At 41.1% G+C, this 25,508-nt stretch overlaps 2 protein-coding genes across 2 annotated transcripts in view; one reads left to right on the forward strand and one right to left on the reverse strand.

The window, feature by feature from the left end:
- LOC145354849 (uncharacterized) overlaps nt 1–14,746 on the reverse strand; it is an 87,081-nt gene extending 72,335 nt beyond the window's left edge. The window contains exon 1 of the mRNA XM_080206386.1: nt 14,201–14,746. Within this exon, the coding sequence (XP_080062512.1) occupies nt 14,201–14,385 (185 nt within the window). The 5' untranslated portion in view covers nt 14,386–14,746. The remainder of the gene's footprint in view (nt 1–14,200) is intronic.
- LOC145354848 (fascin-like) lies at nt 1–24,891 on the forward strand. Its single transcript, XM_080206385.1, has 5 exons — nt 1–1,002; nt 15,672–15,828; nt 18,954–19,075; nt 21,455–21,622; nt 22,582–24,891. The coding sequence occupies exons 1-5, from the start codon at nt 183–185 to the stop codon at nt 22,782–22,784; spliced, it is 1,470 nt and encodes a 489-aa protein (XP_080062511.1). The 5' UTR covers nt 1–182; the 3' UTR covers nt 22,785–24,891.
- Nucleotides 24,892–25,508: the final 617 nt, after the last annotated feature.

A 25,508-nucleotide genomic window follows, 5' to 3' on the forward strand; every position in this document is an offset into this window, starting at 1 on the left:
CAGCCTTGCTGGAGGAGGCTGAGAGCTTACAAAGACACACTCACTGGGGGCTTCATTCAAACAAAGGGACTTGATACAAACCGTGCAACACCAATCCACTAAACAGGGAAACATTTTTAAAAAAACCCCAAGCTCTGATTCCAGGGAGAGTTAAAGCAACAAAAGAGCCAAAGTCTGCAGCCATGCCAGCCAACGACCCCAGTAACAGTCTGCAGATCCAGTTTGGGCTCATCAACTGCGGGAAGAAGTACCTGACGGCTGAAGCCTTTGGCTTCAAGATCAACGCCTCGGCGACCAGCATGAAGAAGAAGCAGATCTGGACCCTGGAGCAGAACGGCGAGGATTCCAATGTGGTCTTCTTCAAGAGCCACCTGGGCCGGTACCTGGCGGCGGATAAGGACGGCAATGTGTGGTGTGAGAGTGAGGAGCCGACCGCCGACTGCAGGTTCCTCATCGTGGCTCACGATGACGGCCGCTGGTCGCTGCAGTCCGAGCCCCACAAGCGCTACTTTGGCGGCACCGAGGACCGGCTGACCTGCTTCGCCCAGACCATCTCGGTGGCCGAGAAGTGGAGCGTCCACATCGCCATGCACCCGCAGGCCAACATCTTCAGCGTGACCAGGAAGCGGTACGCCCACCTGAGCGCCAAGGACGAGCTGGCCATTGACCGCGACACCCCCTGGGGAGTGGACTCCCTTATCACGCTGGTCTTCCAGGACCAGAAGTACAGTATCCAGAGCAGCGACAACCGCTTCCTCCGCAACGACGGGCAGCTGGTGGAGAAACCCGACCGCAGCACCGGCTACACCCTGGAGTTCAGGTCGGGCAAGGTGGCCTTCAGGGACTGCGAAGGCAAATACCTGGCACCCTCCGGCCCCACTGGCACCATGAAGGCTGGCAAGAGCAGCAAGGTGGGCAAGGATGAACTCTTTGTCCTGGAGCAAAGCCACCCACAGGTGGTCCTCAAGGCTGCCAATGGCAGGAATGTCTCCATCCGGCAAGGTAAGGGTTTCTTTTAGAACTATGTTCCACCAATATCAATGACCCCTATTGTGAGGGGAGGCCAATGTTGAGAAAACATCTGTATTCACTTCATTTTTTTTGAAAGGTGGACATCCTTTGAGATTGAGAATTCCATTCCCTCCTCTATTTGCTGGGAGAATTATTTATTTGTGAGGCTTGGGAGAATTTCTCCAACATGGCTTCTATTTTCATTCCATTGTTTTCCTGCAGGATTTTTTTTTTGGGGGGTGGAAGGCGTGACCCCAGATAAATACCTCACACATCCATCCCAGCCTTTCCTATCTCTCTTGGTAACGGTATTTAATTACTTTGGGCGGTGTGTCAAAGGTTAACTAGCTCGACCGAGTCTCAATTCTGTGGCCTTCCAAATGATTAACATTGCGTTGAAAAGTGGGTAACTGGGAGGAGCAGTGAATGCAACAGATTCCCAGACTCTTTTTTTTCTGTAAGGTAAGGCCTCTTTTAGGTCAAACCAAATTACTTTAACTCAGGGTAGACGCTCCTTTTTTTAAGGGGGGGGGGGGGGGGGATTTTTTTTCCGATTTCCCCATGCTGAAAGGCAGGGATTTTAGTTGCTCTCTCTCATTGTCTGCGATAACGGTTTTGTACAGCTGTTCACAATTGCTTTGCTCCTTCATTACAGGAATGGTATAATCGTTCCATTGTGCAGCGAACAATCCAAACATTTCCTTCCAATTCTCTGCCAAAGCTGATCACTCCTCTCCCAGCCAACACTCAGCTTTCTAGTGGAGAATTGGTGTGTGTGCGCAATAGAGGATTGTGACCAGCCATATCCTTGACCAGGAGACTACAAAATAAACTTCAAGTCATGCAGTTGTAAATGTTGATTATGGAAATCTGGCCTTTCCAGGTGATTTTTCTTAAGGTGGTCAGAAAATGAGTAGTCGAAATCTGGTCTAGCGCTTTATCTCATCAGTAGTTTCCTGTATCTCTCAATGAGGCGTTAAATAACAAAATTGGCTTCATCCACAACAAAGGAAATGTACTGAAATGTTCCCCCAAAATGGGGTTCAAGCAGGGATGTATAGTTGGTTTAGCAGAGACTGGATCAAACCCCACTTTGAAACGAGCTGCCCTTATGGTCTGAAATATAGATATTTAAAATCCTGCAGCCCTGCAAAAAAAAATGCATCAGCGTGACCTCACCCGTGACTGTAGAACAAAACCAGATGTGTTATTTGAGCTCTTAAAGGGAGGACTTTGCTACCAGCCTCGGGATCCGCCGACAGAAATATAATGTGGGCGCCTCGTCTGCCAGAGAGGCAGAAAGCAATGTGCAACATTTCACACTGCATCCAGACTGCGGAGCATTCAAATTAACCCTTCTGTCGCTATTTAAAATAAAATTGTTCGACCACTTGATCAAATGCCCCCCTGATCTCATGGAGTATTGTAACATTTTAATTTTTCTCATAATCTTTGCATTAATTATTCTTTCTAAATTCTAAGGGCGGCAAGTGTTACAATGATTGAGCAATAGGTTTAAAAAAGGGGGAAAGATTCAAATTTTGGTTGCAGGAGACTGGGAAGATGTATTTGTGTCTTGAGATTATAAGAAGTGTGATCATTCATGCTTTGGTTCCAATTGTAGAACTAGCATGTCCCTAGCACAATTTAAATATGGCAAAATGTTCCATTGTGTTTTGCTGGAACATTATCAAGGAAAATTTGTGGCCAAACTACAGGTGATGTGAGCCCAATGACAAAATTTGGGCAGATGTAGGTAGGTTTTAAGATGCATCTTAAGGAGGGGGTGGGGGCTATGTGGTATCAGGAGGGATTTCCAGAGTTTTGAGCCTTGACTGACTGCAGATGTTGCAGTAATGGAAATGGGGGATATGTAAAGAGAATGGGAGGAAACTTGAAATGAGGCTTGTGGAGGTCAGAGGTGGAAGAGGAGTAAATGTGTAGAGGAACTTGAAAACAATACCATCTTGGGCACTCAGTCCTTCCCAAGAAGGACACTGAATCTAAATCTGTTTCAAGTGCAGATCTACTTCTCAATGCCTAGAGACCCTGTCAGTTAATGGAGTGATCAATAGAATATCCTTCCACTTGGACTGTGTTCAGGAATTGTCTAACATTAACAAAAAAAATTCATGAGAAATTACTATTGTCACATCTAATGCAGAACATAGGCATCTACTCAGCCTGAATATGTGCATTTTTAAATTTCCTCATCCTCACTTTTTAAATGGGATGAGATTTTTTTGTACCAGTAAAGAAGAACACAGCTGCTCATCCTCCTATTCCCTTTTCCCAGCTGCCACTTGTCCATGGTAATTGTCCCCTCCCTTCACTTGGTTTTGCTAATTGCCTTTTGCAAGTTAAAGGGGGAGGGGTGGGGAAATAACTGCGCACACAATCCAGGCATGTTAACATTTTAAGGAAAATCTCTTCAGTCGATCCTCAAGTAGTGAGGAAAAGGAAAGCAGTTTAGCTGGACTGGAGCCCAAAATGCTTATTCACTGCACGTGTAGAATTGGGTTCCAGCCAGTTTGAATTGTTTAGCCTACAAAGCATTTTCTTGTGTCTATATAAATTTGGACTAAAGCTGTACAGTAGATGTTGTCCACAGGTGTGTGTGTGTCAGTGTTCTTCCTGTTTGCTCAATTTGTGATATTTGGGAAGTTCAGTAACTTCTCACATGTATCCCCCCACCCTGTTGTTTCACATGAAGCTGTATTTGGTGCAAAGAACTGATGCACTGCTTTATCTGTTGTATTAGGCAACTTGGTCACTGCACACTGGCTGCAGTATGTTCTAGCTACAGGATAAGCTGCAGCAACTCACCATCTCTTTTGATAGCACTTCCTAAACTCATGACCTCCACCAGCTTGAAGGATAAGGGATGTGTTTGGGGATACATTGCCTTTGAAATTCACTGCCTTAGTTGACTTGAGCATATATTGCTTTTGATTGCTGCTGTGTCAAAATCCTATGACGCTATCCATTATAGGAGAACCTTCACCTTACAGCAGTTGTTCAGGACAGCTTCCTTCCATCAGCTTATAGTGAGCAATTAAGGATGGGCAATAAATGCTGACCTTGCTGACAATTCCATCTTGGGACATTAAAACTAAAATGATACCTATGATTTGCCAGAAGACAAATGGGAGATAAATGTTCTGAGACCATGCATCCATACACCAGTACTTTCTGTAGCTGAATAACCTGCCTTGATGTTTGCATGAACAGTAATGACTTGGTCATGATGCTGATTGAGTGCTAAGCACTGATGGCAATGTATGCCAGTGAGGAATTCAATTCCACTTCGGGAGGGAGGCCTTTTTCAAAATATTTCCATTTGTGACTGAGATAGTGGGGACATTATTTGATTTGGTCTGTTTCAGCACTCCCAATTTCCAAACCAAATGGGTCCTGATGCAGTTTCCTGTTGCTCAGTATTGGGAATATCAGCCTGCAGATAGGTGCTGGGAGACACAATAGCATTAAATATTTTTGTGATACCAGTGGGTGTAGTGTTCAAGTCCACTCATGTCCCTGAGGATTGCAATCAGAGCCCTAACAATGTCACTAAGGCCCCAATTTCCTTGGGGAAATGAACTGTTTGTTTCTGGCAGGTGTGTTGGAAAGTTAAAAGTTGGCCGATTTTGCCAGGATTAATAAAGCGGCAAGGTTACGAACCCTTGCCTTAACCCAAAATCCATTCAAATTTGAGAGATAAGAGTTCTAGATTTTGTTCAAATCCCAGTTTGTCTAGCTAATTCAGTTCAAAATCACCTGACTTGCTCAATTTTTTTGATTTCATGTTGGTGGAATATGCAGAAGGTAAGGGGCTGTCTCAGCTGCTGATCTCCTTCAGGGATCATGCGCAAAGAGGGCGTGGATGACATTGATTACACTTGGCAAACCACAGCAGTACTATTGCCATTGCCTTCTGCAATATGGCTGATTGGATAACTCTCCTGCTCTTATCACCACTGCCAGCAGGTGTATTGGAGAGATTATAGGCTGATGACAATTTTTATGAATCGGCAATAAAGTTAAGTCGCTTCTAGCCCCACATTGAGGCTTATAAATAGCAGTGAATTTAATTTAAACTATCATCCATAAATGTAATGGATATAACTTAGTTCAGCCCTGGCAGCAACATTAGATGTTTTTTGGCAGAATGTAATATCTGCTTGGCAGAAAAGATGAAACATATTTGTTTCAAGTAAGAATATCTCCATTCTGGAAGTAATAATTATTTAAACCACCCCTCCCCGCACCATGTCCATGTGACTTGTCTCAAACATACAAAATGCGGAAAAGGAATTGGCTACTCAATCCCTTGACCCCTAGTTCTACATTCTCCCACAAGAGGAAAGGAAACATGCTGTCCAGATCTCGCCTGTCAAGACTCCTCAGGATCTTAATGGTTTCAGTCAAGTCATCTCTAGCCTGTTGGCCCTTTCCTCAGAAGACAACCTGTCCATTCCTATTCCTGGTTCTGGTCCATAAACCTTCTGTGAACTGCATCTGAATGTTTAATGCATTTACATCCTTCCTGAAATAGAGAAGGCCAGTACTGTACACAAGTGGTTTCACAATTGCTCTGTACAACTGAAGTATAGCCTACTTTTATATTCCATTCTCTTTGCAATAAACAATAACATTCTATTAGATTTCAATTTACTTGCTATAACTGCTACTAGCCTCTTTGATTCATGCAGGTCCTTCCGCACTTCCAGAGTGTGCTCATTTCTCATTTAGATAATTTATTTTATTTTTCTTGCCAAAATAGACAATTTCACATTTTCCCAAACTATATTCCAGTTGCCAGATCTTTGTCCACTCACTTGACCAGGTTCTTTATAACCTAATGATGTCCTCTTCACAACTTGCATCCCTACTTATCTGTATCATCAGCAAATTTAGCAATCACAATTTTTGTCCCTTTGTCCAAATCATTTCTATAAATTGTAGAGTTGAGACTCCAGCACTGATCCCTCTGATGATCACTTGATCAGGACCCTTTCATGTCTACTCCCTGGCTAGCTAACAGAAAATAATCTACACATGCTGCCCTGTACATCTAAGCTTTTTTTTGCAATGATCTTTGATTATGGCACCTTATCTTCTGAAAAAACACAGTGCATTTACCTTTTATCCGAAACATGTGTCTTCCTCAAAGAGCTAAAATAAATTGATTTAACATGATTTTTCTTCCTCAAAACCATGTTGACTCTGCCCGATTGCCTTGATTTTTTTTTTTCTAAATGCCCAGCCAGAGAAAAAATATTGAAGCCAAGTTAACCGATCTGTAGTTTCAAGTTTTCCGGTTCCCTCCCTTTTTTTTGAGTATAGGAGTTGCGTTTGCTATTTTCCAATCTAGTGGAAACTTTCCCAAATCTCAGCAATTTTGGAAAATTTAAATTGCGTCAATTATCTCACTGGCCACTTAAGACTCCTGGATGAAGTTCATCTGGAACCAGGGATTTGTCAGCCCACAGCCTCAACAATTTACTAAGTACCCCTTACTTACCTGGTGGTTTTAATTTTCCTGAGTTCCTTATTCCCTTCCATTTACAGCTATTTCTGGGATGTTATCGTATCTTCTACAGTGAAGACTGATGCAAGATATCTGTTCAATTCATTTGCATCTCTTTCCATTATTAATTCCCCCAGACTCACTTTCCCCAGGATCCAGAATGCTCTGCAGTAGCTTGGAAAGGATCACTTCACTTTGAACCTTGAATAACTACTTGTGGAAGATTGTAGTGCCAACCTTTTCTAACTTAAAATGTTATTACCAGGCAACAAGATAGTGAAAATTTGGTTTAAGACTAAAAGCAATGGCTTTTTCTTCTGTGGTCATTGAGGAATGTGGAGATGGCATACTGAGTTGGCATTTTGTTAGCTCATGGCTGAACCAACTTGAGTTGAATGGCTCACCCTGCCCCACTGATGTGTGGTTGAGTCTGATTTGTAGTCAGGTCTTGGTTTAGCATGCTGGTGGACATAAGAACATAAGAAATAGGAGCAGGAGTAGGCCATCTAGCCCTTCGAGCCTGCCCCGCCATTCAATAAGATCATGGCTGATCTGTTGTGGCTCAGTTCCACTTTCCCGCCCTCTCCCCATAACCCTTAATCCCCTCTCTTATCAAGAACCCATCAACCCGCTTCTTAAAAATATTTAGCGAGGCAGCCTCCACCACTTCAACGGGCAGAGAATTCCAGAGATTCACCACCCTTTGAGTGAAGAAGTTCCTCCTCAACTCCGTTCTAAACCGCCTCCCCTTTATCTTGAGGCTGTGCCCCCTAGTCCTACTGTCTTTTTTGAGCGGGAAGAGTCTCTCCACCTCTATCCTATCCATCCCATTCATCATCTTGTACGTCTCAATGAGATCTCCCCTCATTCTTCTAAACTCTAACGAGTACAAGCCTAGTTTATTCAGCCTCTCCTCATAGCTCAATCCCCTCAACTCCGGTATCAGCCTAGTAAACCTCCTCTGCACTCCCTCCAGGGCCAAAATATCCTTGCGCAGGTGCGGCGCCCAAAACTGCACACAGTACTCCAGCTGCAGCCTCACCAATGCCCTATACAGCTGCAGCAAGACCTCCCTACTTTTATATTCAATCCCCCTCGCTATGAAGGCCAGCATCCCATTCGCCTTCCTGACCACCTGCTGCACCTGCAAGCTGGGTTTTTGCGACTCATGCACAAGGACCCCGAGGTCCATCTGCACCGTCGCCTGCTGCAGTTTTTCGCCACGTAAGTAATAGTCCTTCCTACCATTCTTCCTACCAAAGTGGACCACCTCACACTTGCCAACATTAAATTCCATTTGCCATTTCCTGGCCCATTCGCCCAGCCTATCTAGATCCTTCTGCAGACTCTCATATTGGAGCTTGCATCTTCTGGACATTTTCCTGGGGGAGAGAGAGATTTTGGTGGACACCACTTGAGCAGCACAAATGATTAAAAAATTGTATGTAATGATAAAATCAGTCATGTAAATTTTGTCATGGGGGTATTGTGGAATGGTGTCATTTCAGTCTTGCACTGTATTTCCATTGAGTTTTGGTTTTCATTGCTGTGGTTTTCCTTTTGTGGGATTAACTGCAATTTTTTTCCCAAGCCTGTGAGCAGAAATGCTAAGTAGTTGTCAATAGGAATTCTATTCCAAGCAATAAGAAGTAATCCCAACTGAACTATACTGTACCTGGTGTGGAGATTAAAACTTCAAGAAATGGCAACACTGGGTTGACAATTGTATCTGTTATGTAAATATATTCTCTTATGCATATTTCAGCATCTAGCTTGGCAACAAGGAGTTAGAATCCAGTTTTATGTTAATTTTAATTTTGGGTCTTCCACAAGGTGATACACTCAAAGATGAGTGAAACTGTTGAATATATATTTGTTAACCCCCTTGTTGGGTGTTATTCTATTGTACTGATAACTATCTTGCCATACTAAATACTTTTCAACAAAGGAAAGGAAATTTTTATATATGCTAGTCTATCCTTTTTTATTCCCATCGACCTTGGAGCTCCATACCTGATTTCCCAAGTGATTTTCGAGTAATCCTAATGGGATAATACATGACCAAAATAATTTTTCACTGTTTTTCTTTTTGGGGAACCTGCCTGTACTTCAGTTTCTTTTGCTGTATTTTGGTTTTAGTAGTGCAGTTCTAGAAGTAAGTTTTTAATGAATAGTTGATTTTATTGGTATGAATTACATGCTGAAAAATGACGACTCTACTGTAAAGGTGCTTGAGTAGTATCTACATTTGTCTGGGAACTCTTGAAGTGGCATGAATGTAGAATGGCTGTCGATCTATACCATCAATGTCTCACGGTTAGATGATTGATCAGTTTTTCTTCTTTTTTGGTAGCTGAAGTCCAGAACACCCAAACCTTACTCCTTGTTGAATAATAATTACAGATTTTCACTCTTGGTAAGCTAGTACCTGTTGCAGTATGACACCAAAGCTATTGTATCTTTTTTCATCCTTGACCTACTTTTTCCAGCCAGATAGTGGTTGCTCCAAGTTTTTTACACACACACACACACACAAAAGATTGTAAATAAATATTGTCATTTTAGCTGAGAAATTGAAATTACATTACTGGTTTATGTTTGGCCATTCCTTGGTCTCTTAGACTTGTACTGAAGAGGGTATCGAGGATAATGCATTGTTTTGCTTGTCTGAAGTTTGAGTATGAAGTAAGCCCTTTTAGTCTATAATCTGTAAAAGCAGTTGTTCAGATCTTTGCAATGTGTTGGTTTATGAATTGAGTTAAAATTGTATGTACATATCCACACTAGCTACAGGTGCCGGTAACTTATTCCACAGATACTAGTTATTTGGGTTAACAGTATTTCTGAGTATCAGAGTGGTTCTCTGCATTGGCCCAATTGAACGACTAGCTGTCATTATGTTTGACCTTTCAGTCTGTACTACTCTTTAAAAAATTGCTAAAGTCTTTGAACCTGTCCCAGAACACTCCTTTTTTAATAAGGTGTCAATCTAATGACCCTGCTCTGAAACGTTTTTCTGATGTTCCATAACCCCTGACTACTTCAGGGGACCAAAACTGTCCATAGTATTCTACATATGGCCTCTGAGGCTTGAATTAACAAGATGGTATTTCATCTAGCTTCAATCCCCCTATTTGCTTTCCTGATGGCCTTGCAGTATTGGTCATAGACCTTCAATGAATGATGCACTATGAAGCACACTAGCCTTTTTGCTCAGCAGCTGTAGACAAAAGGCACTCCCTGTCTGGCGTATTCATGTATGGGATTACATCGTGAATAAATCTGTATCCTTTTGACCTGAAGGAAGCAGTACAAGTTATCTCGACACCACAATGTATTTTTGAAATATCTTTTCTGCTGCTTAATGACCAAACTGAGAAATGGACAAAGACTGATTTTAAGAATTGAAGCCAGATGTTGGTGAGCTGCTGTGTTAAGAGATGCCCTGTTGATCTAAACTGGCTTTTGTAATAGCTGGAGACCTGGTCCAGCAAGTACAGTTCTTGCTAACTTTTAGTTTTGTGATGTTTTGGTGCTGTCTCGCACATACACACTGATATCATGTCCTTTGAATAAAGGACAGACAGAAGTCTTGATTGTATTTTTCTTTTGCCCAGCAAATCTTTGCTTGCTTTTTGTTTTATCTTTGCTTTCATTGTACTTTTTGTCAGTCAATGCACTAGCTGACTGAAGGCCTATTCATACGTGGGTGTGAATGATTTCTGTATATCAAAGCCTATTAGGGTATCAGCTGCCAGTGAACACTTCCTGAGTGCGGAAAGGAACACGTTGCTGTTATAATTGTGTAGTATTGAATTTACGCCTTGTAAGTTTTTCTCATGTTACAATATGCATTTGGTGGGTGATTTTCCTTATTTGCTTGAGGTCATCGGGGGACTTTGCTGTGAACGCTCCCTGCCCCCACCCCAGTGGATGATATCCAAGAGGTGCAGAGCAGCCCTCATGACCTGACTTTTGACCTCTTGTTGTCATGGCAATCCATTCTCCTGGCTTGAAATGCGTTAGCATAGCAACTGGGTTGAGTAAGTGTAGCTGACTCCCATACTGGCACAGTGTGGTGGTTAGGGGTGGGGGGGGGTTGTGTGTGGGTGGGAAGGAAGGGGAGCTGATGGATTGGAGCAAATTACCATCAAGCAGTTCATGGTATGAGACATGTTAGTTGGACAGAGGTTCTCTTTTGGCAGAGTGGGCACAGTGCATCCCCACTCCAGTGAAAGAGTTAACCATGCTATTGCCATTTAAGATAATGTGCTGTGCAATAGCATCTATTATAATAGGGTAAACTAACTTGTATTGGCTTTGAGTTTGAGCAGTAAGGCAGTATCAAAAGAAAATTGATGTACAAGTTGAAAGGGACACTGAAATCAGCTTGTAGAAACATGTGAATTCATGGCAATCATCTGGGATTATGTATATTTTTCCCATCTTCCATTTTTCTGCTGAGAGTGCCGTGACTGAAATAATTAGTCACGTTATGAAACTTGAGCAAAAGATCAGACTTTTTTTAAAAATGCAATGACTTGTCATTGAACCTGCAGAACAATTTGCAATCACTTTTATCCTGTCAGCACTCTACTATGCAAAAAATATTCACTGCCTGTAGATTTTGGTCTGTTTTTTTTCCTTTTTTTATCCAGACTGCTCCCATCCTCCAAACAAAATCCAGACTGTGATACAATACTGAGTAAACCAAATCACCAGGCATTGAGTAATGACTGAAATGGTTTGTGCTTACTGTAGCTGTGGCAAACCTATAGGAGTGGCTCTGCCCCTCATCCTCCATATATAAAGTTGCTGTACCTCAGGGCAGGTTGGACAGAGTGAGGAAATAAACTTGGAAAAGTGGGCAATCCTATACATGTAGATGTGCTGTCTCGCCAAGCTTCAATTTGGGTTTTTTAAGCACTGTCTCTGGTCACAGTAATTCGCTGAAGGAAGTGTAGGCCCCAGTGTTTATCGCCAAAAGAAGCATTTGAATGAATAATTGTGCCTCCAATGTCTTGATTCACATTACTTCATATTATCAAGAGTTCTGGAATTAAATTACTGGGTGCACATTTGGAACAGAACTGTAGAAAGTGTAACAGGATACAATATGAATGAAGAATTAATTCATCTAGTGGTGATTGACAGAATAATGCTGGACAGAGTACTCCTCCTGCTCTTGATGGTAAAATGTAATGTTCACCTAAACTAGTGGTGACCAATGTGCAATGCTGTAAAAAGAGCCCAGCAAACCCTAATGCTACTCTTCTCTAACATGCTAACCACAGATCCCTGAAAGAAGACTCTCAACACCAGGTTAAAGCCCAACACGTTTATTTGGTATCACAAGCTTTCGGAGTGCTGCTGCATCATCAGGTGATGAAGGAGCAATGCTCTGAAAGCTCATGACACCACACAAACCTGGTGCACAAAGCTCTGAGTCAGTAAGCAATCCCAAAATTAAAAGAGCTGAACTGACAAAGCAGCAGGCCATTTTGCTCTTGGACCTGAGTGAGGGAGAAGTGGGACTCCACTAACACGTCACACTGGGTGAGTGTTTTAATTTTTATTTAGGTTTGCTTCAAGGAAAGGTTGTTCCCTCAACTAAATGGCATGGCCAATAACTGCTGTCAGCTCCACTCTTTTTCTGAGTGATAATCCCTTTCTTTGTACTGGCTGGACCTCAAACTCCTCTCAGCACTACTTGTCATGGCTTGTGTTATACTGAAAATCTCTTTTGAACTGATCAAGTTGAGTGGCCTGTTTATTTTGACACACGGTACTTTCCAGGTTGCTTCGTGGCCACATTTGGATTTTAAAAGAAGGTTTGATTCTGAGGTTGGTTGAAATGCGTTCTCTGAAAGTTCACTGGTTAAATAGACCAGGTGATGTGCTGCTGAATTATAGTGTTAGAGCCTGGAGATGGACTCACTCAAGAAGATTTGCCAGAGTAGCAATTCTGCAATTATCTTCATGGGATCATTGATAAAGGCTGCTCAGTTTTTGTGTGGCTACCAGTGTTCATCTAATTCACAAGGAAGGGCCAGCTTAAGCAATGCTTAAGGTCTTAACACACTCTCAGCAAACTTTAGACAGATGAGGTAAACTGGGGAACATTAGAAAGAAACTAAAATAATTTAAAAGCATTAAGCCTCCATTTTACACTTCTACACAATCATTCTTAACTGGTGTTGCTATAAATAGTTTGTTGGCTAGTGTCCAAAATAAGTTGTTGCCTGTTTTTAAACACTTTTTATTCTGATTGTGCTTGACTCTAAAGCTGCGAATACAGCTTCCTCTGCAATGAGTGCCCCTACTACAATGGGATGAACAGAAATCTTTGGGGCTTTTCTTTGTTTCAACTGTTCCTCGAAATTACTGTTGCCAATTTCCTCCCGAATTCATTGGAATGTGGGAGCTGGGGAAGGCAGAAGACCTTTTTGAAGTGGCCTGTCAAAATTCACAACCATTTCAAAAAGAAAACTGCCACAGAATCTTTGGAAATTTTATTTTCAAGGGAAATGCGCAATTTTAACAACTCATTTTAAATGGAGTGGTAAGATGGTTTCTTTTTTCATAAATTTCTTGTGTAGTAATTTTTCTACATAGCTACATTAGTCTGCCATTCCCCCACCCAGTGAATTTAAAACTGGCAAATTCCAGCTTATTCATCTAGCCTATAATCTGGTTTTGTGGCTGGCTAGAATGTTTTGCAATGGAATTCAAAATAAGTTACAATCCAATTCTCCCTGGCCTCCAGTTAACTTGCTGAATCTGTATACTTTTCCACAGCTAGTTTAGAGCCATCCAGTCATGGGCCTAATCCCTCTTGTAACCACACCAATATCCAACAGTGCTGTGGTAGAGCTGATGAACTCTTAGAACAAAGAAAATTGTAGCATAGGAGAAGGTGCTTTGGCCCTCCAAGCTTGTGCCAATCATGCTATCTGTCTGAATTAAAAACCCCTATGCTTCCAGGGATCCTATTCATGTATTTGTCCAGATGCCCCTTTAAAAGTCACTATCAAATCTACTTCCACTATCTCCCCACACATTAAGTTCCAGGCACCCACCACCCTTTGCATAAAAAAAAAACTTGCCTCTTACATCTCCTTTAAACCTTGCCCCTTGCACCTTAAACCTGTGCCCCCAAGTAATTGACTCTCCCACCTTGGGAAAAAGCTTCTGACTATCCACGCCCCTCATAATCTTGTAGACTTGTCAGGTCGCCCTTCAACCTCTGTCATTCCAATGAGAACAAACCAAGTTTCTCCAACCTCTTCTGATAGCTAATATCCCCCATATGAAGCAACATCCTGATGAATCTTTTCTGTTCCATCTCCAAAGTCTCCACGTCCTTCTGGTAGTATGGCAACCAGAATTGAATACTATATTCCAAGTGCAACCTAACTAAGGTTCTATAAAGCTGCTTTAGATGTGACTTAACAATGACTTGCCAATTTTTAAACTCCTGGCCCTGGCCGATGAAGGCAAGCATGCAATATACCTCCTTGACTACCTTCTCTACTTGAGTTACCACTTACGGTGACCTGTGTATCTATATGTCCAGATCCCTCTGCCTATCAGTATTCTGTAGGGGTCTGCCATTTATGTATATTTCCCATCTGTATTAGACCTTTCAAAATGCATTACCTTGAACTTGTCTGGATAAAATTCCATTTGCCATCACTCCGTCCAAGTCTCCAACTGATCTGTATCTTCTGATGGTCCTCATTGCTATCAGCAATTCCACCAACCTTCTGTACATACACATAAACAGCAACAGTCACAAAAACAGCATTGATGCTTGAGGAACACCACTCATCACAGCCCTCCATTCAAAAATGCACCCTTCCACTGCTACCCTCTGTCTTCTATGACCGAGCCAGTTCTAATCCATCTTGCCATTTCACTTCTGATCCCGTATGACTTCACCTTCTGCACCAGCCTACCATGAGGGATCTTGTCACAGGCCTTACTGAAGTCTGTGTAGACAACATCTGCTTCCCTACCCTCATCAATCATCTTCATCACTTCCTCAAAACTCAATCAAGTTAGTGAGACACAACCTCCCCTTCACAAAACCATTCCCTCTTCCCCACTACAACCCACTTTACATGTGCAAAATTGCAAATGTGTTACATCTTTATCTTCTAAAGTCCAAATGTTTTGGAGGCATTTTGTTATGCTGAGCTTATATCTTGCAGTCTAATGTAGTCATCCTTTATTCTAAACTATAAAGAAGTGACTTGCTTTCACTTCTACTTTTCTTTCATAATGTTGGAGGAGAAAATTCAAATTTTGGATCCTCCCAAAAAAGGATGGTTCTATTTTTAGCCCTTGAAGTGTAATGTTAGTCCAAACAGAAGACTGAACCAACAGTTGCTCTTGAGAATTGCTATCATTTGTCTGTCCAAACTTTATTTAATGTATTTTAGTCCCACTATTTTGGTTTGGTGAATGTTTTCCTTAGCCCTTTTATTATTCTAAGGCTTGGGGGTAAAATGCAAATATTCTGGACAACCATTTCCTCTTTGTCCAATTAACTGACTTGACATTGAGTGCAGTGGTTTCAAATTCTTGGAAATAGAAATTTATCTCAAAGGTGCTAAATAACAATGGACAGGATATCGCTAATTGCACACGTCTGCCTCTTTACATTTCCAGTCTTTAATTGAGTGCTTATCATGCTGAACTTTAACCTGATGTGTGCTCTGCCCAAAGGCAAGCCCAGGGCTCAGTTTGCTGATGCTTTATCCTTGGCCACTGCCTTGACAGTATTTTGTCAATGAATTGTTTGCTATTCAGTCTCCAGGTCCCAAGTCTACCTCAGCTGGATTGAGAATCAAACCCAGACTGTTGGCATTGTCCTGAGTCACGGACGAGTTAACTGCGCTAACTAACCCCAATTGTGGTAGCTTTTGTTCTAACATGCCACCGGTTAGTTGTGTATATCAGGTTTCGGTCTGACTGCAGCAAAACCGGTTTGATTTGGTTCGTTTGCTGTTCTGTTGTGTTGCTTGAATGTGGAGAAGTGATTCAATTCTGTTTTGGCTCTGATTTGAATTCTGATGTGATTTCCACCGCCCCCCCCCCCCCCCCCCCAACCCCCTCCCTGCAAAAGGAATGGACCTGTCTGCGAACCAGGATGAAGAAAGTGACCAGGAGACTTTCCAATTAGAAATCAACAAAGAGACCAAAAAGTGTGCTTTCCGAACCTGCACTGGGAAATACTGGACTCTGACATCTAATGGAGGGGTGCAGTCAACTGCCTCGACAAAGTAAGTGAATGCAGATCCACATACAGATGAGCTATAGGATTCAGCAAAAATCTTGTGTGCAGTCACCAGCTGTCATTGTTAAATAACATCTAATGACATTGTGGTTACTTTTAAGAAAACCACAAACATTTACTAAACTGGGCCTCTTTTTATATAAACATCCATAAGTTTTACAATGGAAAAGCAATTTCTTTGACCACTTTTTTTTTTGACTACGATCATGGCCTAAATGTTGAAACTTGGTGGAATGCTTGTATTTTAAGTATTTCTAAATGTTAAAATACATTGCATGTCTTTTGAGAATGTAAGACTTGTAGTCAAATTACTTGTGATTTTGCAGTGGCTTTTCTACATCCTGATCTGTATCCTCTAAGTGCTTCCTCCTTTTAAGTCTTCATTACATTGAAGAAATTAAACTGTATGTGATTGGAATCTTCTATTGAACGATTGTAATGAGCAGATGTGCTCCAGTGTCATCTGGAAATGAACACAGTTGATTTTTATACTGATTTAAGTCCTGGTAGGGAAAAGTTTAGAACTTGCACAAAATTAGTTTAAATCTTGATGACAGGTTATCTTAAAATTGGGCCTAAACTGGAATATTTGAAACTGCCAATATGTTTAACTTAAACCATTGACTAGCAATAGAACTCTGATTGCAAATCCCATAAATCAAGATTAGTTTTCCCCTTCCTAATGCAGCTGGCATCTGCAGTAGATGTATGTGATGTAGTTTGAGGCATGTAAAACAACCCCATTTTCTTCTATGCCAAAAACTTTCTTGCTATGAAAATCAACCTTCCACCTTTCAGCTATGGAAATAGTCTGCCTCAGTTTGTCACCCTGGAAATGCATATTTTGCTTGGCTGATACAATAATTTGGCAGGAGTTTGATGCGTCCACATAGAGTAGACCACATTTAGCATGGTGAGTGATCAACAGAAATGGCTCCTCCAGCAAAACTAATGATGCATAGTCATAATATTTGCTAACTCAAGTAACTGCTGCAGTGAGAAGATTTGATGTTAATGGTGTGAGGTACCCTGATGTTGTCCAAGACCTATATACACCATGTAAACAGGGACCAGCCTGGTCTGTATCAGAACGGTTACATTGTCATATATACACACATTTCCAACCAGTTCCTGAGTCAAGCTTAAGCTAATTGCTGTTTCAGATTCCAGCATTCACACAGTATTTTGCTTTTAGCTAATTGGTTTAGCTGTTTGTAGAATGAAAATGTCTAGTGTTGCAGCAGGAGAGACAGCAAGACTGCTTGGAGATTAGCAAAAACCTTGGGTTGTCTCCTGCGGGAAAAGCAGAAGGCAGCCCATTAGCTGTCTTGCTGCGTTTTCCTGCCATAATTCCAAATACTTGGGAGTAAAAAACAATGGGAGGAAATAATCCCTGACATCAGGCTGGTGGATGTCAGCAACCACGGCTGCTATTAAAACTTAAAAAAAGATCCACCTCCTCCTCGGGGTATGTTTGGGGACTCCCATTAATTTCCTCCCCCCACCATCTTTCCCAGTCACCAAAAACAATCAGACAGTGGCAAAAACACGTACCCATTAAGTCACATCAGCAACATTGAAGCACCCATAAATTTTGATTATGGCCAGCAGATAGTAGAAAGGTTCAGAAACTGTTCTAATGAAAATGACTAGATTCATGGTGGTACCAGGTTAAATGGCTTAACGCCCACGTTGCAGTTGTACTGGGGTCCATTGTCTGTTGTTCAACTTTTGGAATTTTGCCTTGAGGATGGTGTTCTCACTGGATGACTGAAAGAGGGGGAAAAATCTCAATGGAAATATGCAAGCTGCCTACTGAATATTTTGTGATTTCATTATAAAATCACAGGATAGTGACCCATGTTCAGTCAAAAATAGACTATCCAGTTCAGTGGCTAGCAATGATTTGTTGTAGAGGGATGATTCTGAAAGTGAAAGCACCAAATCTGATCCAGAGTGGGATCCTTATGATGGCATCAAAGTGACTTGATGTATTTGATGAAGTCTTTGCTTGGATGCCAAAGGTAATTAATTTGACAGTTTTACAAACACTTTGTGCACTGAATCACTCACCATGGTTTATTGACCAGGTGTTGCCTTCGGATTTGAGAGAGATTTTTGCAGGTTTCCAAGGTCATTTTGTATGCTGTGATGTCTGTTATTTCTGGCTCAGTTCTTGTATGTTAAGAGAATTGGTATAGTATACTGAAATAATTATTTTAATTTGGCTGTTGCACGATGTGAGAATTTAATGCATGTTGCCTTCAAATTATTCAGAATGTATAGCTGCTCAGTTAAGAATTTGGTGTTAGGACACTACTAAAGTTGGTGATGCAGTTTAAGTTTGAGTGGTTGTGCTGTCTATTAAGTGGCATGGACTAGAGACTGGGATGGATGCAAAGCTTAATATGTCAATGTTTTATCAATTACATTGAGACAAATGGGTTCTGGAACTCATCAGCTAAAACTGGGACACTGTGTGGATACGAGGAGTGTTTGATAAATTCTCTCAGCAAGGAAAGGCTCTTTGTCTTAATTTTGCCCTAACTGACAGGTGTGTGGATCCTGTTAACAATCTGTGCTATGTTGAGTAGAAGCAGACACTTGCAAAGCGGGAAGAATTTTACTTGAGCTGTCTATAGTGACTGGACTGGAAGCAGGACAATGTCCAGCTTTGTTGCTGTGGTATGAGCTGGAAGGCAGGAAAGGGATGAACAATGAAGAAGTGTTGTCCAAGATGTTCCCCCTTAGGTTCTTGAGAGTACCATTTGGGCAACAATTTTGTAGTTGTATCTAAATTTGACAGTGTGGTTGTCTTTTTAAGATTATTATAAATTTCAAATTGGTGTGCAATTGTACTCATTCTATACATCTTCAAACCACATTGAAAACAAGGCAAGGATTAAAGTTCCAGAAGCTGACTCTTCAACAGTGTGTGGCAGTTCCCTTTTGTTTAGAACAGGTTGAATCTGGTAAAAGAATAAATTGAGGAAAAGCACTAGCACCAACCGGTGCTGATTACAGGGTCTGTTTGTTATGGATGTGCTGTGATTAGATTGAAATGAAATGCTTTTTTTAAAGCTACAAGGAGTTTTTAAAATTTCATTTCAGAAATGGTAACTGCTACTTCGACATTGAATGGCGTGCAAAAAGAATTGTTCTGAAGGCTGTCAATGGAAAATATGTGGCAGCTAAAAAGAATGGACAGCTGTGCGCCAGCATAGAAACACCATGTAAGTCCAGCCTGTCTGTTGCTTCTAGCTTCTTTATGCTTCCTCCTTGCACCCTGCATTGTATTTTGTTGCAAACTGTTCCAAATCAGGCAGGCTTCATCTGGTGCCATGGAGCAGTGGACATGGGTGTGCAGTCTCCTGCTTTGATTTTACCTTTCTAGAAATATATTTAAGCTTAAATATTTTTAAGCTTACGTTTATTTTGTATTTTACACTTTGTTTTTCCACTGCTGATTTGTTGACCTGTTTGCTAACTTCTGCTCGGTTACTTTGGGCCACATCCTGTCACTGAACTTTGCTTCTCCAGTCCAGCATTCTTTTCTTTGATTCTTAACTTGCTTTTCTGCTCTTGCATTTTTTTCTCCTATTCTCATTTGGTTCTTTTCACCAATTCATCTCCAGAGACAAATCAAGCAATGCTTGTTTCTTTCCCCAGTGCCTAAAAACTTCCTATTTGAGACAAATTGAGCTGGGAGGCCACCTTGGTTTCCATATGGCAGCAGAGTGGCACAGTGGTTAGCACTTGCCTCACAGTGCACAGAGACCTGGGTTCAATTCCCTGGTTTGGGTCACTGTCTGTACAGAATCTGCATGTTTTTCCCATTTCTATGTAGGTTTTCTCAAGATGCTCCAGTTTCCTCCCACAGTCAGAAAGTCATGCTGGTTAGGTGCATTGGCCGTACTAAATTCTCCCTCGGTGTACCTGAACAGGTGCTGGAGTGTGGCAACTAGGGGATTTTCACAGTAACTTCATTGCAGTTAATGTAAGCCTACTTGTGACACTAATAAATAAACTTATTGTGATATTAATAAATAAACTTTACTACAAAACTTTAAAACATACAGAACCTTTATTCCAATCTGTGTTGGAATGGTTTAAAATCATCAGTGTTATTGACCTGTGTGTACATAGCTCGGTCTGTATGCAATCAAAAAATATTGTCTGACTGCACCACGAAAGATTCCTATACTGATAACTCTGTCAACTTCCTCCTTCCTTTCCTTACTCACTGAAAATGTTACGACTGAGAATAATTCATTTGTCTGAACTTTTTCCAGTTGTTAATTCCTGAGTCTCCGCAAAGTACTCCATTTACCTCTCAGTATTTCCCTCTTCCTTTATTCTCTAAATCTCTGCCAAAGTACATTTTATTTGTCTCTCTGAATCTCCACCTCTGTGTAACTTTTTATTAAATTTGCCTTTCTCCATTTTAACCTGCCTTCCTGGGGGCCTCAATAGCTTTATTGCTCTACACATTATCTCATTACAAGGAGACATATGATTGTTTTCGTTGTGGTCAATGCTGTCCCCTTATTCCAGCATTCACTGTTGCAGTTTGGTGTAAAAGCACTTTACTTTGCACTACATCTTGACCATCCCAATTTTCCTCCTTCAACCTGGCTACTGCACAGCAGTAGAAACAGCTAACAGTTTTTAGCTGTTTATCCTCTTTTAAAGTATTGCACTAAGTTGCAGATAAACTCAAAATACTTCAAGGTTTATTGAAAACTCTATTCATTCATGTTTAAAACTCAACATGAACAAAAGCTGAGTTCTTCTCCTTAGCCAGCAGATTTTGATGAGCCTGTCCCTTTCTTTTTTGACCCAGACCTCATGATGACTCTTTCTAACCTTCCATGAATTGGTGTTCCAGCATGTTGCTAATCTAGGAAGCAGTTTATTCCAGTACTTTTGCGAATCGTGAAGTAGCATAGTATTGTGAAATTCTGGGGTTTAATATCAGTAAAGAAAAATTGCTACAGATATACCAACTTTTTCAATATTGAAAAGGTTGTGTTCTAACTCCCCAGGGAATTGGATGCTTTTCACTCTCCCTTCCATGTCTTTGCAAATCAAGACATTTGATCATTTTTGACAGGATAATAGAGGACTACCTTTCGTCTAGCGATTTCTACTAATCTAGGTGCCTTGTGCTGGCAATGAACAACTTTTGAAGAGTTATGAATCAAAATTGATTGCTACTGCAGGTTTTCTCATCTGCTAAACTTAATGTTTTTGAGCCATGTGTTGATCCTGAATAACTGTTTTAGTTCAAATACCCCGTGCAGGTAAACCAAAAGTTTGTTTCCTTCGCTTTCTGTTGGTGTTTTCCATGCCATTCAGGAAGTGATTCTATAATTCTGTGTAACTGAATCCAGTTAGATTTTTCCACCCCCTGAGGTTTCAAACAACTGTGGGACTAAAATTACGCATCGTTTTCTCTTCCTGCTCTACTCCCAGGTTTTTCTCCTTCCCTGAATATGTTGACCCATTATGGTGTGTGTATTTAAAGAATAGGTGCTCTCCTGATGCCTCTTAATGAAGTGACCATTCTTCCAAATTGCAGAAACATTCACCTGTTCCTTTTCATTCTCCAGCTGAGTCCGAAGAATTTGTAATGAAACTGATTAACAGGCCTATTATAGCCCTTCGAGGAGAGCATGGCTTTATTGGATGTCGGAAAGTGACTGGAACCTTAGACTCAAACAGATCCTCATACGATGTCTTCCAGTTAGAGCTCAATGATGGTGCTTACAGACTGAAAGGTAAATGATCCAACTTGTGTTTTTCCTTTGCAACTTCCTCTCCTGAAGGAATAAATTCCTGTAGAACATAGTTTCTTGAACATTGGAATCTCATCCCTGTTTTTCAAGTTTGACTCTGGGTAGTTAGTGTATGTAGATGGACTAATTGCTTTGCCATGAAAGGCCTTACAGTTGAATCCACTCCTGTTCTTCATTGGCAGCCATGTTTGTGCATGTCACAACAAGAATGACTGACAGCAGAGTAACAAAACTGTTTTTATTCCCTCTGACCACTCCCCCACACTCCAGTTTCTGTAGCGCACGCACCAATATTCTCCATCACGTGGTGGTGGATCAAATCTATACCATTTTTGAAACAAAAACAGAATGCTGGTGAACCTCAGCAAGTCTGACAGCATCTGTAGACAGAGAATAGAGCCAATGTTTCAAGTCCAGATGACCCTTTGTCATGAATAGCCATCCAGACTCTGTTAGCTTGATTCTCTCTCCACAGATGCTGTCAGACTGGCTGAGATTTTCCACTTCTGTTTCAGATTACTGCTGATTTGCTTTTATCTATGCCTGTATCAGATTGTGTTTTAGCTCATGGTATCAGATTTGAGCAGGAAAACTCAATTGAGCCATTTTGAACTTGAAATTGAAGCTGTTTGAACCCGTTTGCTACTCAGTCACATGAGTTAACCTTTGAGCTTCAGCCAGTTGACTGATTTTTTTTTTCCCCTTTTGGAAATGAATGGCCTGCCTTACTACTGTTCACCTGGGTCATGTATTTTTTATGAATATAAAGAGCCAGGGGCCAAACCAAATAGCACGTGATTGCTACCATGACATGCTACAATAATTGCATAAATCTTTGCATCAGGAGATGGGTGTGAGACAAATGGTGTGTACATTTAGTTTTGAAAGGTTTATGCTTCTGAGTCAGGACTGGTTCTCACTGTCTTTGTATTCCTTTGCAGATTCCACTGGGAAGTACTGGATGGTTGGCAGTGACTCCTCTGTCACCAGCAGCAGTGATCAGCCTGTGGATTTCCTGTTTGAGTTCTGTGATTACAACAAAGTTGCAATTAAAATTGATGGGAAGTATTTGAAGGGGGATCATGCAGGTGTGCTGAAGGCATCTGCTGATAGCATTGACTCCTCAACCCTCTGGGAGTATTGAATGCACTTTATGTATAAATGTGGCTTTCCAGCATTTTGTTTTTTTGCAGTAGTCCTACCATGGGTTGCAATGCCTGCCTGCCTTTCACTACATATCACAACAATTTTTTAAGCAGATTTTCTATATTCATCTTGACGATAGTTATTAGTGAAAGAGGTGATCTCTCTAAGTCTGTGCAGGCTGTATAATTCAATATCACGTGACATTCCTTTCAGCATTCCATTTTTTTTGTTAGGTTTTCTTGGATATCTTTTTAACTTTGGTAATGCCAAAGTTATAGTTACAACTTGCTTCATGTGCCTCAGGCCATGGATTGCAACTGCTATACTAACCGCTGCTCTGATATTGTTAGCCATGTTCACAAGTGCTTTGGTCTTGCCGGGCTGGGTGTTTGGTCATTTGTGCCCTCTTGTGATGGGAGGGGAGGGCGCAACTGATGAGGGGAGCTCTTTGTGCTGACTCGATACCAGATCCCAGTGGCCACTGAAAGCCAATCCTCTTCAGCAGAAGGCAGTTTAGCTCATGTGGACTTGAGCATAAACTGCACACTCGTCATCCCAAAGGATTGAGCAGTTTCCCTGCCTGTAGTATTTAAAGCTTCACTTCATTCTCGCACTGAACAAAACACAAGTCACCAGAACTCTAGTTTCCATTGTAACTGAAGATGTTGGTGTCGGAACTATATCCAATGGTTCTAGGAATCTTTAGAAAAAAGAACAAAACTGGTACAAGAGAGAGGTATAGGGATTTGTAGAGCATTACATCTCCCAAAATAAAACCGTATGGATGTGGAATGACATAAGCTGGCCTTGTGTGTTCATTCCTTTTTGTTTATCCAATCTGTAGTTCAGCAAGTTGCTTTTGTTGTTATGAGCTGTCCTTTGGAAAGTGCATTCAGTGTGTTGATGACTTTCTATCTCACTGGAGACACAAGATAATAAGTCACTGCTTTTTATTTTTGCTATACGTTTGTGTATTAAAAGTTGGAAGAGACACCATCAGATAGGATCCATATATTCCTTGTCAGTTAATGCCCTGCAATTGCAAAACAATATTTCATAACTGCTCAGATTGGGTAATCCTGAAACACTGGACACAGCCATCTAACCTGTTGCTGGCACTGGAGATGGGGATATAGTCTCATTTACTCTTCCCCAATGATCCAGTGGTTACTGGAATTCTTAGTATTTTTTTTTGTACTGGGGTTATTTCTGGAATGTTTAAAGCCTTAATTCTTCTAGAACTGGAAAACCAGGAACCTTCCCTCCTACCTAAATTCCAATGTGCCAATATAACAGACTAAACTGGATACCCCAAAGTGAATTGCTAACAATCCAATCAGGTGGGTCCTCTGAAAAACTGGAACAGTCATCTTTGCAAAATGCCTTTCTGGATGGACTATATTTGTTTAAAAAAAATTGGAACTTTAAGGCAGCTTTTTAAAAAAAAATTCATGCATTTGCTAGTTCTGAGTGAAAGATGGACAGGCATTTAGAATATAAACTACTTTTAGTGGTCCATGGTAGGGTCTCTTAATGCAGTTCTGCAATCACTGAGCAATGTACTTTATGAAAATGCATGTGGTCTTGTAACTTGTTGTGGAGGGAAATAATTGCCAAAACCCACATCTTCATGTGGAACCTCTTGAGTATTGTCCAAGGAGCAGATTCATTTGGTGTGAGGGGACAACAGAGGTCAACTCACACCTTCCAGTTTATGGTTTCTTCATCCAAAACATACTGAATTTTTACAAGCATGGTCCAAAAAGTAATGAGATTTATTTTTAAGTGTTGGTTACACTGTACTGTGCATAAAATTCAAACATTGCTTGATCCAAAATTCTGCTTCTGTGTCAAGACACCTTCAAATGTTCTCAAAGGTCAGGATAATGGTCAATGCTCAGTTATCAGGACATTGAAAAATGGTGCCAGCTTAAAGGTTTCACCTCACAAATGTTGAATTATTCCACCCAAATGTATCTTGTAGAAGTAACACTGTATTCCACTTTATTTTGAATCTCTTTTCTTCTTTTTTGTACATGTCATTTGTGTAACTTGAGGAATGTCATGTCAAATAAAACAAATGTTGCATATGCCAAAAACCACAACTGTGTTAATCACCAGAGGGTGTTTTCTGACTTGTGCCAAATTAATAATTTTGACAAGAGACAACACAATTTTACAGCACACAAACTGGTCATTTGGCACAGTTGGTCTATCCCAGTGTTACTGAACAGTGGTTAGCACTGCTGCCTCAGTTCAATTCTGACCTTGGATCACTGTATGGTGTCTGTATGTTCTCACCATGTCTGGATAGGTTTCCTCCAGGTGCTCCAGTTTTCTCCCACAGTCCAAAGATGTGTGGGTTAGGTTGATTGGCTGTGCTAAATTCCTCCTTGGTGTCAGGGGGTTAGTAGTGTAAATAAATAAATGGGTTATGAAGATAGGGCCTGGGTGGGATTGTGTTTGGTGCAGATGCAGTGGGCCAAATGGTGGCCTTTGCACTGTAGGGATTCCATGAGCACAAAGGAATAAAAACACAACACTGGAAAATAAACTCCAGTCTGGCAGCATCTGTCAAGAGAGAAACTAGAGTTCTGAGTCAGTTGAGTATCATTTGGTTCTACTAGCTTATCTCTGTTTCTTATCTATATTGGGCCTGCAACTTTGAGTATTGTTTGCACTGTAGTTCACTTTGTTCATGCAAGTTGTTCAGTTTTTTTAC

The sequence above is a fragment of the Carcharhinus amblyrhynchos genome, chromosome 18 (assembly GCF_965287045.1).
Source record: "Carcharhinus amblyrhynchos chromosome 18, sCarAmb.v2.hapA, whole genome shotgun sequence".
Classification (NCBI taxonomy): domain Eukaryota; kingdom Metazoa; phylum Chordata; class Chondrichthyes; order Carcharhiniformes; family Carcharhinidae; genus Carcharhinus; species Carcharhinus amblyrhynchos.

What these genes read in the sequence shown, in the direction of transcription:
- LOC145354848 (XM_080206385.1), top strand. Translation starts at nt 183, where the DNA reads ATGCCAGCCAACGACCCCAGTAACAGTCTGCAGATCCAGTTTGGGCTC. An exon ending in GAATGTCTCCATCCGGCAAG is followed by an intron (nt 1,003 to 15,671) that starts GTAAGGGTTTCT and finishes TCCCTGCAAAAG; the next exon opens with GAATGGACCTGTCTGCGAAC. An exon ending in CGCCAGCATAGAAACACCAT is followed by an intron (nt 19,076 to 21,454) that starts GTAAGTCCAGCC and finishes TTCATTCTCCAG; the next exon opens with CTGAGTCCGAAGAATTTGTA.